Genomic DNA, 12,970 nt, shown 5'->3' with positions numbered 1-12,970 from the left:
ATTTCGCGTGCACCGCGACGCGAGATCGTTAATTTAGATACAAGGGTTCGATTAAATTTAATAAATGCCGCGCCGCACCGAATTCCTAGCCGGGCGACCGTCATCGATATTATCCTCGCCGCGATGAATATTGATGCCGGTACGCTTCCCGACTTGTCGATGCCGGATAGCTCCCAGCGGGCGGGCGGGCGGGCGTTTCCCGAAAACGCGATTCGATTCCCGCCGTTTCCCGAAAATTGAATGTCGACGACGCGACGCTCGAACTCCGCCGTACGTTCCCCCCGTTCCCGTCTTAATTTACGAGCCGGGAAACCCCGAAAATTAATCCGTTTCTTTCATCAGGCCGCCAGCTCGATAAATCGTCACTCGACTCGCCACATTTCCGACCACCGCTGTCACCGTATTTTTCTTCGTTCTCCAGGTGATCGAGTCGGCGCTCGGTGCGTCGAACGTCCCCGTACACGTTCCCCGAAACCGCGTTTCGGTCGTTCGTGATTAATGAGCCATACCGCCGAGCTTTTGTTTAATATCCGCACGGTTTTATTTGCGCGCGTAATGAAATTTCGCGAGAACGCGCGAATCAGCGCGGTGATTAAACCCCGTAACGCCGCGGGGTTATCTCGCGTACATTTACTCGCGCCCCTAATTGCGCGAATTGTTCGTGTATTTGCTCGGAACGGCCCGGCGAGCGCGGATTGTACGTTCGTCCGTTCGATGCTCCTCGATTCGGCACTTCGAACGCCGCGTTCCCCCGCGGGAAAGGAACCGCGAAAACTTGCTGAACCCTCGCGCATATCCGAGTCAGCGGCTTCGCAACGCTCGACGCTCCCGCCGGGGACCGGTTGATACGCGACGGATTAAAAGCTTCCGCGTCCCGCGATGAATCTGCGTAAGCAGTTTTCCCTCCGATTTATCGCGGCCGTTTCCCGTTTGAATAACCACAGTTGCGCCGTTGTTATTCGTCGCGGGGGACGGCGTTTTTGAAACGCACGGCAGCTCCGGTTAACGAAGCGGATGTCTCTCTCTGGGTTTATTCTTAAAAACAGTATTAATACAATGCGAGAATCGTGATCGACGCGTTGTCGTTCGTTATCCGGGGAAATGTGGAACAAGCGTTCATGTTTAAAGGGAGAAAGGAAAACGGTGAATGTTACTCGCGCGTTGATAGACTCGAAATAAAGGTCGATCAATGCGTAATGCTGTAAACAGACCGAAATGTTCTTATAGAACGCGAAGGGTGAGATGGAAACAGGCCACCTGAACAGCTCGCCTGCTCGCGTCGATGGAGAATAAATAAATCAGATCAATCTTGTTTGGTTTCAACGGAGACGTAATCTGATCGGATAGATTTTGAGAAGGCGGAGAACGCGGATATCGACTGTACTCTGCTTTCGACGCGATAACCGTGATCTTTCACTTATCGTTCAATTAAGCTTTTTAAGATGCATGCGATGACCTATCGTTAAAGGTCGAGCGAGGTCACTGAAGGTCAGCCACGATGGAAAATAATCTACATCGAGGAACCGAACGAGCACGAATCGGGGGATTTATTTATGTGACCCGTTTCGGTGACCGTATCCTCTACGCGTTAATTAATTAATATTCATTTCAAAATAACCCAATCCGTACGATTCTTTTTCAGATACTTCTTCCGATAACTATACAGAAGCAACGATCCGAGGTGTAACGCGAGACGAATGAAAGTCGAATTAAGTGATCGAAGACGCGGTTTACTCGCGGAATTTCGAGGAGGAAGCGTGCTCTAATCGGCAAAGCTAATGTCACGCGTGATAGGCGTGCAACGGAAACTTCTCGAGGCGTTTCGCGTAACGTTCCGTGGTAGTTTCCGGCCGGCAGGCGCGCGGATCGACGTCGCCGACGGCGCTGGCTCGTAAAGGGCACGTTATAGGTCAGCCGGGTCGCTTCCCGAAGCGTGCGCGCAGATTTCGAGACTTCGCCGAGCCGGGAGAACGTCTGTCTGCGACGAGCATCGTTCAGAATGATTCATCCTCGATTTATTCCGGAGCGTCTTGCCCCGCAGGCACGATTTCCGATTCCTCGTCCTCCTTTCTGGCGCATCCCCTCGCCGGTTACGTCGGCGGCACTCTAATTAACGGCCGAAATTCCGTTAAACGCCCGTTGAACCATCAGCCGACTACAAACGTCACCTGCGTCCCTTCGCTTCGGCTCCAGGAATGAGACTCATCGTCGGAATCGTTTGTTACCGTTGAAATCGATTATCTCGGAGGTGAAATCTCCCGCGAACAAGCATCGCTCTACATTTTCCGCGTCCTCCTCGACGTGAACTGCCCTCCGTTCAATCTAAATCCGCACGAGTGTCCCGTAATCGTATCGAATTCGTACGCGTGACGACTCAAACCGATTTTGCTAATACCACTACAATATTACTTCCATACCGCCCGTTTAATACCGCAGCTGTAATTGAAATTTGCATTAGCGTCGGCACACACGGGCATTAGCGCGTATTAATATTGACTCTCGATTACTATAGAACATTCGCCGAGTCTATTTCCGTCTCCCCGTGGCTTTTGCTCTTTCCGTGCCGCGCACCTTGAATAAATTCCATTCCGAAAGGCACCGAATTAATTTCCACACCTTAGCCAGGGGTTAACGACCGCGCCGCTAAATTGGTCCCACCGCTGTCCTCAACCCTTCATCTTCTTCCACCCGCTAACCCGAGGGAGGATCCGACATGGAGATCGAATTGAAATTTAAATGAACGACTTCGGTAGGTCCGTCAGTGGCTTGGTTAACCGGGCTCAGGGACGCGACACTCGCTTACACCGTTAACTAATCTTCTCGCAAAAGCGATCTCCCGTTTCTGTCACGGGCCTCCCGCGATTCCCGACACTTTTGATATGGAGAGCCGTAATGATGTGGCTGCCTCGGAGGAACGCCGGACCCGACACAGCTCCGGTTAATTACGGCGTTCGGCGCGTCCCCCGCAAACACGCTTCGTCCGCTGTAATTCTGAAAAACGAGGAGGCGGCTCGCTTTGTCCGGGACACGGTTGACCGTCCGCGGATTTAATAAGTCTCGCGTGTGCGCCCGGCGGAACCCGTAAGCCGCGGCCGGCATTTTACACGCACCTTCACGTGCGCGTTTTTCTTCCCGTTTCTCTGTTTTTATCGGCGCAGACACAGCACCGACCGCGGGATACGCGTAAACCGCTAAAACCTCCACCTCGCATAAACTAGGTCCTGTCGTCCGCCGGCCGTAATCGGATTCCCTCGATTAATTAGCTCTCCCCCGCGGGCCACGTTTGTTAAGCGAACAGTGATTCTTTTGTGCGCGGCATCGATAGCTGCGCAAAAATATGGCTGACGATGCGCGATAACGTCGGGATTCTTGTCGTTTCGCGAGTATCTGTCGCGGAGGATCTGCTTCTTGTTCCGCGTAATCGAATCGAGTTCGATGTAGCGAGACAATTCCGATAGAAGCTTCGTTACGCGACCTCGGTACGGTGTAGAACTTTCGGACACTCGGGATTGAATTTTGCTAATCGCATCGAGTCGAAATTGTATTCAGCGAAATTTTCAGGTTTCTTAACATTAAGAATGTGTAATACGATGCGGTATAATGGAACGAGGAATGTAACTTTCCCCTTTTCCTGCGATTCGCAAGTAATACTCGTACTCCAGATGGCCACTAAATTTTTGAGGGAGTCTGCACGTTTCATCCCATTCCTAGTTATTACACTTCCAACGAGACCGAAATCTGCGCTTCCCTTTGCTCTGCTATCTCGGCCAAAGCCATCGTGGCCCCGGTATAATCCGAAAAATTCTCCGGCGACACGATCGAACCTCGGCGTCGCGTTCCGCCGGAATCTCCGGTCGGGGACATTGTCTCGGCCGTGATACACCATCGATTTAAGATTCCCAGGCCGGCTGACCCAGGACACCTGTCGTCGGAAGTTAGGGGATGGTCCGAACGGGGCCACAATACCTTTGCTCGATCGATCCACGCAAATTTCCGGCGGCTCCTGAGCGCGGCCTCCGCTCGGCATTTCGGAAAAGTTCCCGCGGCCGGTCCGCTCCTTTCAAAACCCTTCCGCCACTCGAGCGAGCGGCTCTGCAAAAAGCCCGGCTAATCGAGTCCAGCTCATTAATTCGCTCCCGCGAGAATACAGCCGCGGAGCCTGCTGATTTATAGTCCAGTCCCGCCGATCGACCGAATCGAGAGCTTTCGAGTAGCCTCGCTTCCCGTGCTCTATTGTTCGAGAGTGCGCTCTGCCACCAATTTTGTCCATTTCCCGCGCCGCCGGCTCCCCGTTCCGCGCTACATAATTACGGTTTATTCCTTTAATACTCTTATCCCGTGCCGCGGAGCCGGATGAACCTGCGATTAAAAGTAGGAACGTAATTCAGCGCGCTGTCGGGAAATAACCCTCTGTTAAATTGTGCACCGCCGTCCACGGTCTTCCCTCTTCCCGTGATCTTCCCCTCGCCCCGGTAGCTGCCCTCTGAAAGTCCACGAACTATAAAAGTTCCCCAGCAGCCGGAGTATCGCTTCCTGTTTCCATTTTCTCGACGCGGCGCTCGCAATAAAGACATCATTGTCGCCGTCATTATTCACCGCCGGGGAGTTACGAGTTCCTCTGTAATTCGGCCTGGATAATTTTCCGCGCGGAAACGCCGGCGGATCTCGCCGTCCGCGAGCATTCAGCCTCCGCCTAATTGAGATCCGGCGGGACCGGGGAGTTCGGCTGGCTCTCGCGAGAAATTTTTCCGCGGCTCCTTCGTCTCTTCTCCGGCGAGATTCTTGACTGCCGCGCGGCTCCGGCTCGGCAGCCGTTGCCTGCGAATAAAACACGAGCTTCGCGGATATTGCTTTAGTTACCATACCATTCTGGCCACTCCGGCCCGGACGCGGCCAAGAGCCTCGCCTCCTTTTCGCTCTCTCGCTCGCTCGTCCTTTCTCCACCCGGGTGTTCCCTGTCTCTCGCGTGCTCTCCCTTTCCCTCGCGTCCCTCTCGTTCGCTCGCGACTTCATTTATTTACCGAAAGGGGGAAAGCGCGAGGACGAATGGGATCGCGGGCTGGAGAACACTCGAGCACGGGACGTTCGATCCATCGGGTCCGACCCGCGGAATCAATCAAGCCCGGGGGACTCGTGGAAACTTGAGGAATTGGGTCGCGTTATTTTCGCGGGGCGACGAGGAAAGTGGGCAGAACGCCCGATTGAACGTCGTCGGAACCACAGCGGGAGGAGTGATTGAAGAGGGACGAGGGGGAGGGAGAGGCTCGCACGCGATGACACGCCGACGGAAGAGGAAATGGAATCCGCCGCTTTGTGCTACGATAACGACTTCGATAACGATGCCCATCGACTCCAGTGCTCCTTTTAATTTGTCGGACTGTTAATAATGCCCATCGACGACCACCGCAGATGACAGAGAGACCGACGCGCTCGGTCTCCTCGGTGGCTGCGATGCGTGGCTTGCCGGAGGAGTGACAGCGGTGCTATCGCTGAGAGGAGGGTTGCCTCTCCGGAGGAGACTGTCGCTGCTTGGACGCGAACAGAATGGAAATTTTTGATGGACCGCTGTAATGGAAGGCCCTTGTCTCTGTTGTTTTAAGCTTCAACTTGTTGATCGAGCGGAGACGAGCTAATTCGGCCGTTCTGTGCGGCTCCATCTTTTACTATCTCTTTATCTTCTTTTTCAGTTAATTGATACCACCTGCTATCTCTAGAATCTGCTAGAATTCTGGATTAAGAGGACAATATAACCAGTACGAGCGCATAGAATCCCTCGTTCTATCCGTGTTTATAATCTCCACGCTCGGAACGCTTCCACCTCTATCCTCGTAGCGCGTAGAAAATTACGCTAGGAATCGATGATCCGCATGTAGATCCATGAACCTCTGAAGTATTAACGAAATTTATGTAAGGCGACCCTTTATGAATTATATTTGGCACCCAATTATGTATGGCACCCTTCGAGTAACATTTGTGAATTGAATAAAACTGAGAAAACGTTGTATCGTAATGTATAATCTGAGGTACAAGAGAAAACAACGGAAAATATGAAAAATGCTGAGAACGTTGGCACTTTTTCGACAAATTTTCAGCGTCCCTTGCAACCACGTAGGCGCTGCAAGGGTTGAAGAAACCCCGAGACCCACGCACCAAAATCCCATGTTTTATTCCAAGTCTGCGCTGTATTTCACCGAGTTCTGTTTCCGTTCCCCGGGGAACGCGAAACTTCCGTCCGAAGGGGGGTGAATAAAAAAACACGCTCGGCAGTCATACAGGCAACGTTTCGAGAAGTTCATCCGCAAATTCCCGGCGGCCGGGCTGGCGGAGCTTCCACCTCGAGCGGAAAAGTTTCGCGGGAAAGTATGCCGAAGATAGGTCTTGGAAGCGTCCTCCATCACGAATGGCCGGATAGTTGCCTTATCGCTGAAGGGCTAAATCAATTCCGCCGGTTTTTCGCGGCGTTGTTCCGGATACTTGACGCGGCAACGTTCTCTCCATCGATCTCTCGCTCACTCGAAATCACGCGGCCGCGGCTCGGGTAATCCTCGATGGAATCCTCGCCCATTAACCAGTTAACTGTGGAATTTAGTTTTAGAAATCCCTCGTGGGGATGCGTGATGAAATCAAGCAATGACGTGTAGACGCGTCGAGCGCGGGGCGAATGCGGCTCGATATTAAATCGAGAAACAAAACGAAGGGAAACGAGGAACAGTTACACGTTCATTTGGAAAAATCGGTTAATCATTGTCGAATAACGTATCACTTTGAGCTTCAAGATGACGGATATACCCGCCAAGTTGAATTCTCCCGATGATCCCGGTGCAAATTGTGCTCCAGCCGTTCGCACCAAGGATTTCGCGATCGATCGAGAGGCGGCGTCCTCGTTGTCACTTCCCCGTGATGTGTACTTTCTTGCGGTTGATCGGCTGGCCGTTCGCCAGAACTTTCTTTCCGCAGCTGGGACGGGAAGCGTGCTAGATCCCCGCCGGCGTTCGTCCCCTTCTTTTTCTCCCTCCTCGACGAGCCTTATCACCGACTCCATTATCCGTCGCGAAGCCTTTAATCGAACCACCTAACGAACCTGTTTATTACTTTCAGAACAAGATGGAGGAGCAGAGGTCGCGGAAGATACGGAAGATCGTCGAGGGCCTCCTACCGAAGACTATGGACCCGAAGGATCGGACCACGGAGACCGATCTGCTATTGCAATTTTGCTTGTCCCTCAGCAAGGTGACGATAGATCGAATGAATCCGTGGTAGTAATTACTCACAGATATCCGAAGTAACGTCCAAAGATTCAGATCGAGTGCAAACTAATTTTCTCATCGCAAGAATCCCGTAACTTGGATATCAATATAAATCTACTTGGAACTTATTCAATCGTGTTTCGAACATCTTATCAATCCTGAATGCTACGAGCACAAAGAAACCGTCGTCCAATCGTTGAACGAGGTTCCTAAGTAGATCAAGTAGCTAACGACGAGAAGTGGCTGCGTAGGAGCGAGGCCAAGAGTGAAAATAGCCGCGAACAAGTCGTCCGTGCGGAGAATATATTTTTCTGAATTGCTCCCGTCTGGCCTGGTTCCCGCGCAGCCCGTCGGAGGCTGCCGCAGACATCGTCATCCCCCTCGCGTCATGCCGGCCATTCAATAACGCTTCCGCTTTCACGTGACAGATCTATCCGAAGCACAAGGACCTTTACAACTGGGTGGACGTCGATCAAAGAGTCTACGTCCCTTTCAACATGTCCTATCTCCAGGAGAGCTTCGGTTATGTGAGTAGACGTTAATGCGAACCGCGATTAGCGGGAGCCCGCGACGCCATCTTGCCCTCGGCGGGCAAAGAGGAAAATGATTTGCTTCGTTCCTGGGTTAGATAAGGTGGGGGACGCTGCTGAACGCCACTCTAGGCGCTGCCACTGCCGATCTCTACAATCACAGCCGCAACCGGGATCGATCTGCTTACGGCTACGAGGACCAGCTGGTCTACGTTTACGTCACCGCTCCCCGTTACTTCCGCAGCCTCGGGAAACTGCTGAATCGCTTCTCCAGAAGGTAAGCGCGACTTTACGGCACTGTAAATTGCCCGGCCGGGTCCATCAGTGCTCGCCGAATACACGGTGTTCCCGGTCAAAGGGGCTTGGTCCCGTGAACCTCTGAGAACCGGCTCGATCGACGGTCTTGATGGGATTTCGACCGGGGACCTTGTCGCCTTCGGAACTACTCGGAGCAGGCGGTATCGGTTGGAAGTTGAAAGCTTCGAATCGATTGCCACGTTCAGGGTTATGGGACTGTTAACACTTCCGTCTGCTTCTTCGGACCCCATTCACCTCTTTCAGCTTTTCCCGGCTAGGTTTTATTGCAGAGAAATTCTTACTCGAAAAGATAGCCTCCCCCCCCCGCCTTCGATCTATTAAAAATTTATTGCTCTCGAATGAACTGTCCGCTTATACGGCGAGACTCCGCTGAACGCTGCTCCGTTTAACGCTGTTTCAGCGGAACCGAGTATTCTTTCTATATCTTTCATTGGTTCGCTTTATCGTGACCTTTCAAACAGTTATACTCGCGTAATACGTGTTACAAAATCTTCGTAACTTTAGAATTCTTCGTCCAGTTTCGCCTATCGCCGTTAGGTGGTTAAAATCATCTCGTTTAACGATCATTCGTTCGCCGTTTCGGAGTCTTTGTAGTTCCTGAAGTGATTAACCTCCTTCTCGACACAGCAAATAATAAGCTTGCCGTAAATAAAGCTCTCGATTCGAGAATGGTAGCTTGTCTTTTCAGCGTGTTTGGAACAGCCCGCGAGGAATCGATCGCCACCGACGCTAAACGTGATAACCGTCCTGCTATTTATTTTCAAACGGTATTCGAAGTTCGTAAATTATGTAACCGTTGAAGAACTGTCGGTTAAAGAGGGGTTCGACTATACTGTAACTTTCCGGCGCGATATTGCGGGACGCGGACGAGTAAAATATCCGCAAAGGTCGAAGCGGAACCCGTGCTTCCTCCCCGCGGTTTCGACCCCTTGTTACCGGATTGCTGCGAAACGATGCGGCATAAATTTCCCGGGGTCTTCCATCTTCGCGGTTTTCGATAAGAACGAATTTAAGTCTGCCCCCTTCCCTGTCAAGCTAGGAAATAATTTATTGCGGTCTAGAGGGAGAGACAGAGAGAGGCGTGAAAAAGCGAGAGCCGCACCCATTCACCGCGTATCTCGCGTGAATTCGATTCTTCTTCGTTCTTCCGCGACATTAAGCCCGATCCGCGGAATATTAAGGCGTCCGACCGTGTCGAGTGTTAATCGAACATTATCAGGTCCGCTGAATCCTAACTGAACACCTTTGCTCCTTAGGATTCCATCATAGAGTACAATCTTCCAACATGAAACGCTCGATGCATCCTAAAGGCGACTTTACCGCGGTCGCACGTTCAAATTCCATTTTCAACAGTCGCCTGTTAATCGAATGATCCCTTTACACGCCGGATGAAGGTTAACCGAAGAAATACGAAACTAACGCGATCAACATTCTACGTTGACGAACGCTAATATGTCACGGAACCGCTGCACAGGCTTTAATCAACAGCGTCTGGTAATCAACAACTTCGTTACCAATTAAAACCGCTCGCGGCACTGTAGAACGCAGCCCAGCTACGGCTCGCGTCCGCGCACTGGCAAACTGAATCCTTTCGAACGCAACGCGACGCGTATCGTCCCGCAAATATCGCGATTGAACGAAACGCGAGGATCATTTGTTGAAAGAACGAAGCGAGGTTGCAAAGAAACCCTGTTTCGGCTTTAGCGTTTCAAGTTACGCCGACATTTTGCGCGATAGAACGAAGTAACCGACGTTACGTACGATTCGCGGTTCAACGGGCTGCCGGAACCAAGACGTTAACGCGCGACTACGCAAAAAGCTTGTAATATGGTCGAACGATACCGAGACTCGCCTCGGAATCGATTTGCCCGCGCGTGAAAGCACGCCCGGCCGAGGTGGCCCGGTTCCCGCGGCATTCGGGGCTTCTACTCGATGGAGCGCGGGGGTAGAAAGATTTCCGGGAAATTTGATGCCCGACGAGCCTCGCTGCTTCACCGGCGAATCGCTCGCGCTCCGCGCTCCAGTTAAATGAACCGCGAATGCCGCGCGAGCCTCGGATCCCTCTTTCCGAGCTCTTTAATTTGCGCGTGGAGAACCGCGGTCGCGTTTCCGCGGTGCTGATCAGTGAATCCACTCGTTAACGGTCCTGGCGATGGGAAATCACGGCTTGGCCATCAGAGGTATGCGTCTAGTTTGAAGTCGTCGTTCCTCGGCACGGGCCAAATAGAGATAAATAATTAGGCGTTACCGTAGAGATAAAAAATAGACGAAAAATGAAAATGAAATCTGATAACACTAAACCTACCGAACAGTTAAATTGACTTTTCGAGATTCCTCTGTAGAAACTTGGAAACTATACCTATCCTTTGATCGATTTCAATTGATTCAGAATTCAGTTCGCGTATTCCTAAATCTCGAATGATTTCTCAGAGAAATGTCTGTTGTCTTCCGAATAATTGCAGGAAGAAGAAATCAGGACTGTGTCACTTTGACGCGTCTGGTAGGTTCGATGTTAAATGAACGGCGAATTTCGGCCGAGATCTATCGCGACACGCGACCCAGTAAACAAGCCAGCTACCGAATCGTCGAACAGTTGCCGGGCTAACAGACCATAGTCCCAGCGATCGGTGTTCACGGCGCGAAAACTGGACCTGGCCATTACTGTCGTTGACGCGACTCGTTTACCAACCGAATGACCCGCGTAATATTAAAAATAACGACGGCCAGTAACTGTCGTTACATCGACGATTTTTACGACCGCCGCCGTTGCCTCGCACAGGAACCGCCCCTAATATCGTCCGGGGAATACCACTATTTTTTCTTCTGTCTCTTTTTAACAGGACAGATTCATGGCCGCGTTGCTTCATAACTCGTCGCTTTATCGCGTTTCCCTCGATCACGCGGCTAAGTGATTCACCGTTGCGCCGCGGGAAATCGATGCGTGAAACTCGCACGCGATACGTACACGAGAACGTTACAGCGATACTCTGTTTCCGTTCGGCTTTGTCCTGCCGCGATCCGATTCCGAGCAGAGTCATGTTCCGTTCGTCGATGCTCGGCGTATTCGTTCGAGACGGTGCGGTCTCTCGCGAGATTTTTTTAACAGTACGAAACGGTGATATCTTCCTCGGTGGAAACGATAGCCCCGAAATCGCTGATTCCGTCGTTCCGACGTGGACTTCCTTAAAGCGGCGAAGGAGTTTTTTAAACGCATGATAAAACCACGTATTTATTAGGAATAAAATTTTAGTGGCATTCGTTTGTTTCAACGTGCCCTGTAAACTGGCCCGAACGCTCCGTTTTGGTAGCGAATCGGCGTTTTATTGGCCGAAAGAATAAAGATTGGGGTACTTCGGAATTTGAAATACGCGTCGTAACGTTTCCGCCCGCGGCCCGCAATTTAAATTCCTTCTTTTGTGGGCGCGCGAAGTTAGGACTGCTTTCGTACACCGCGGTATCGCTATAATAATCTCGAGCATCCGACGATCTACATTATCATTACTTTTAGACTTTTCTTATTAACCGCCCATACGTATTCTAGCCAGCGACGGAGCCACTTTAAACTACTTTAACGCTTGACCCGAGAAACGGAACGGTCATATATTCAAATTACGGTTAAAGGAAAAGAAAATTGCACTGCTCCTTCGTTCGTCTCGAGTTAGAGAGTTCCGGAATCGCGCACATTTATTTTTAACCGCTCCGATATCCGCGATCGACGCGCAAAAATCGCCGGGTAAAAAGGTTAAATCGATTCCGCTGGATTTCATTTTAACGGACAAAGAAAAGGGAGAGAAGGGAACGAAAAAGAAGAGCGCGCCGCGGTTGATTTGCGGAGCTGGCACGGAGAGGCGATCGTTAATTCCGTTTGCATCTTCGTTAGAACGGCCACCGATAACGCGGTTGTTTGCGAAGTCGGAGGATCGTCGCTCGCGGGGAATAAATATTCGCTGTCGGCCAGCGCGAATCGGCTAATGAATGAATATTAATGAAACGAAACGCAGTCGCCTGACCGGACGAATTTAATTGCGGCCCGGTCGCCATTCGTCTTCGTTAACCGGCGCTAGAGTTATTGTTATCGGATCCTTTGCGGCAAACGAGCCGTGAGTACGCGATGTCCCGCGATCCGCGAACAAACTTTCCGCGCTTCGTTCCGATTACCGCGTCCAATTTCGTTCGGACGTCCCGATTAACCTCTTGACCCGACACTTTTTTCGCGGCCTAGCCCGATAAAACTTTCCCGTTAACTATTCATTAAAAAGAAAAAATATCCGGCGCTCATTCTATATTTACCTACAATTTAGAGATTAACGATCGGCAACATGGAGGCAGTAAAATTTGAATTCCTATTTAATTGTCGGAATACAATCAATACCACTAAATTTCCCGCGACAAAAGCTTCCTATTTATTTGACAAATGTGATATATACGAATCGAATCCGGCGCGATCGTTAAGGAACGAACGGTGCACGATTCGCTCGACTTGCGGCCAATCGCAAGGAGTCCCGCGTAAAAATGGCGGCGGCCGAGCGCATCGAGGAATTTTCTCCTTTCAAACGTTTGGTTTATCGGATCGCGCGGAAATTGGGCAGCGCCGTTGTTGCCCCGTTGGATATTTGTTTGCCCGATAATCGGGGAGCAACGATCACGCCTCGGAACCTGCCCCGCTGTTCAAAATACGATTAATTCGAGCTCTGCTCGGTTCGTTCGGCGTACAGCCCCGGTTATCGTAATTTCTCGTTTGTCGAATTAAAATTCGTTTCTGCTAACGATCGGCCTGGTCGTTTGTTCACGGACGCGCAACGCGATGTTATCTGTTTAAACGACTGGCCGGATAATGGTCGCGAGTTTACCCTGGTCCTGTAATTTCCTCGTGTT

General features: G+C 51.2%; 1 protein-coding gene across 4 annotated transcripts in view; it reads left to right on the top strand.

The window, feature by feature from the left end:
• LOC116432637 (neprilysin-1) overlaps nt 1–12,970 on the top strand; it is a 109,970-nt gene that overhangs the window by 87,755 nt on the left and 9,245 nt on the right. For all 4 annotated transcript variants that reach the window (XM_076369715.1, XM_031989798.2, XM_031989796.2 and 1 more), the window contains 3 exons: nt 7,099–7,230; nt 7,676–7,774; nt 7,876–8,054. In XM_076369715.1, coding sequence (XP_076225830.1) covers nt 7,099–7,230; nt 7,676–7,774; nt 7,876–8,054 — 410 coding nt within the window. The remainder of the gene's footprint in view (nt 1–7,098; nt 7,231–7,675; nt 7,775–7,875; nt 8,055–12,970) is intronic.

Source organism: Nomia melanderi, chromosome 8 (assembly GCF_051020985.1).
Source record: "Nomia melanderi isolate GNS246 chromosome 8, iyNomMela1, whole genome shotgun sequence".
Lineage (NCBI taxonomy): Eukaryota > Metazoa > Arthropoda > Insecta > Hymenoptera > Halictidae > Nomia > Nomia melanderi.
Note: the sequence above shows the minus strand (reverse complement) of the source record. Positions and strands in the feature narration are given on the sequence as shown.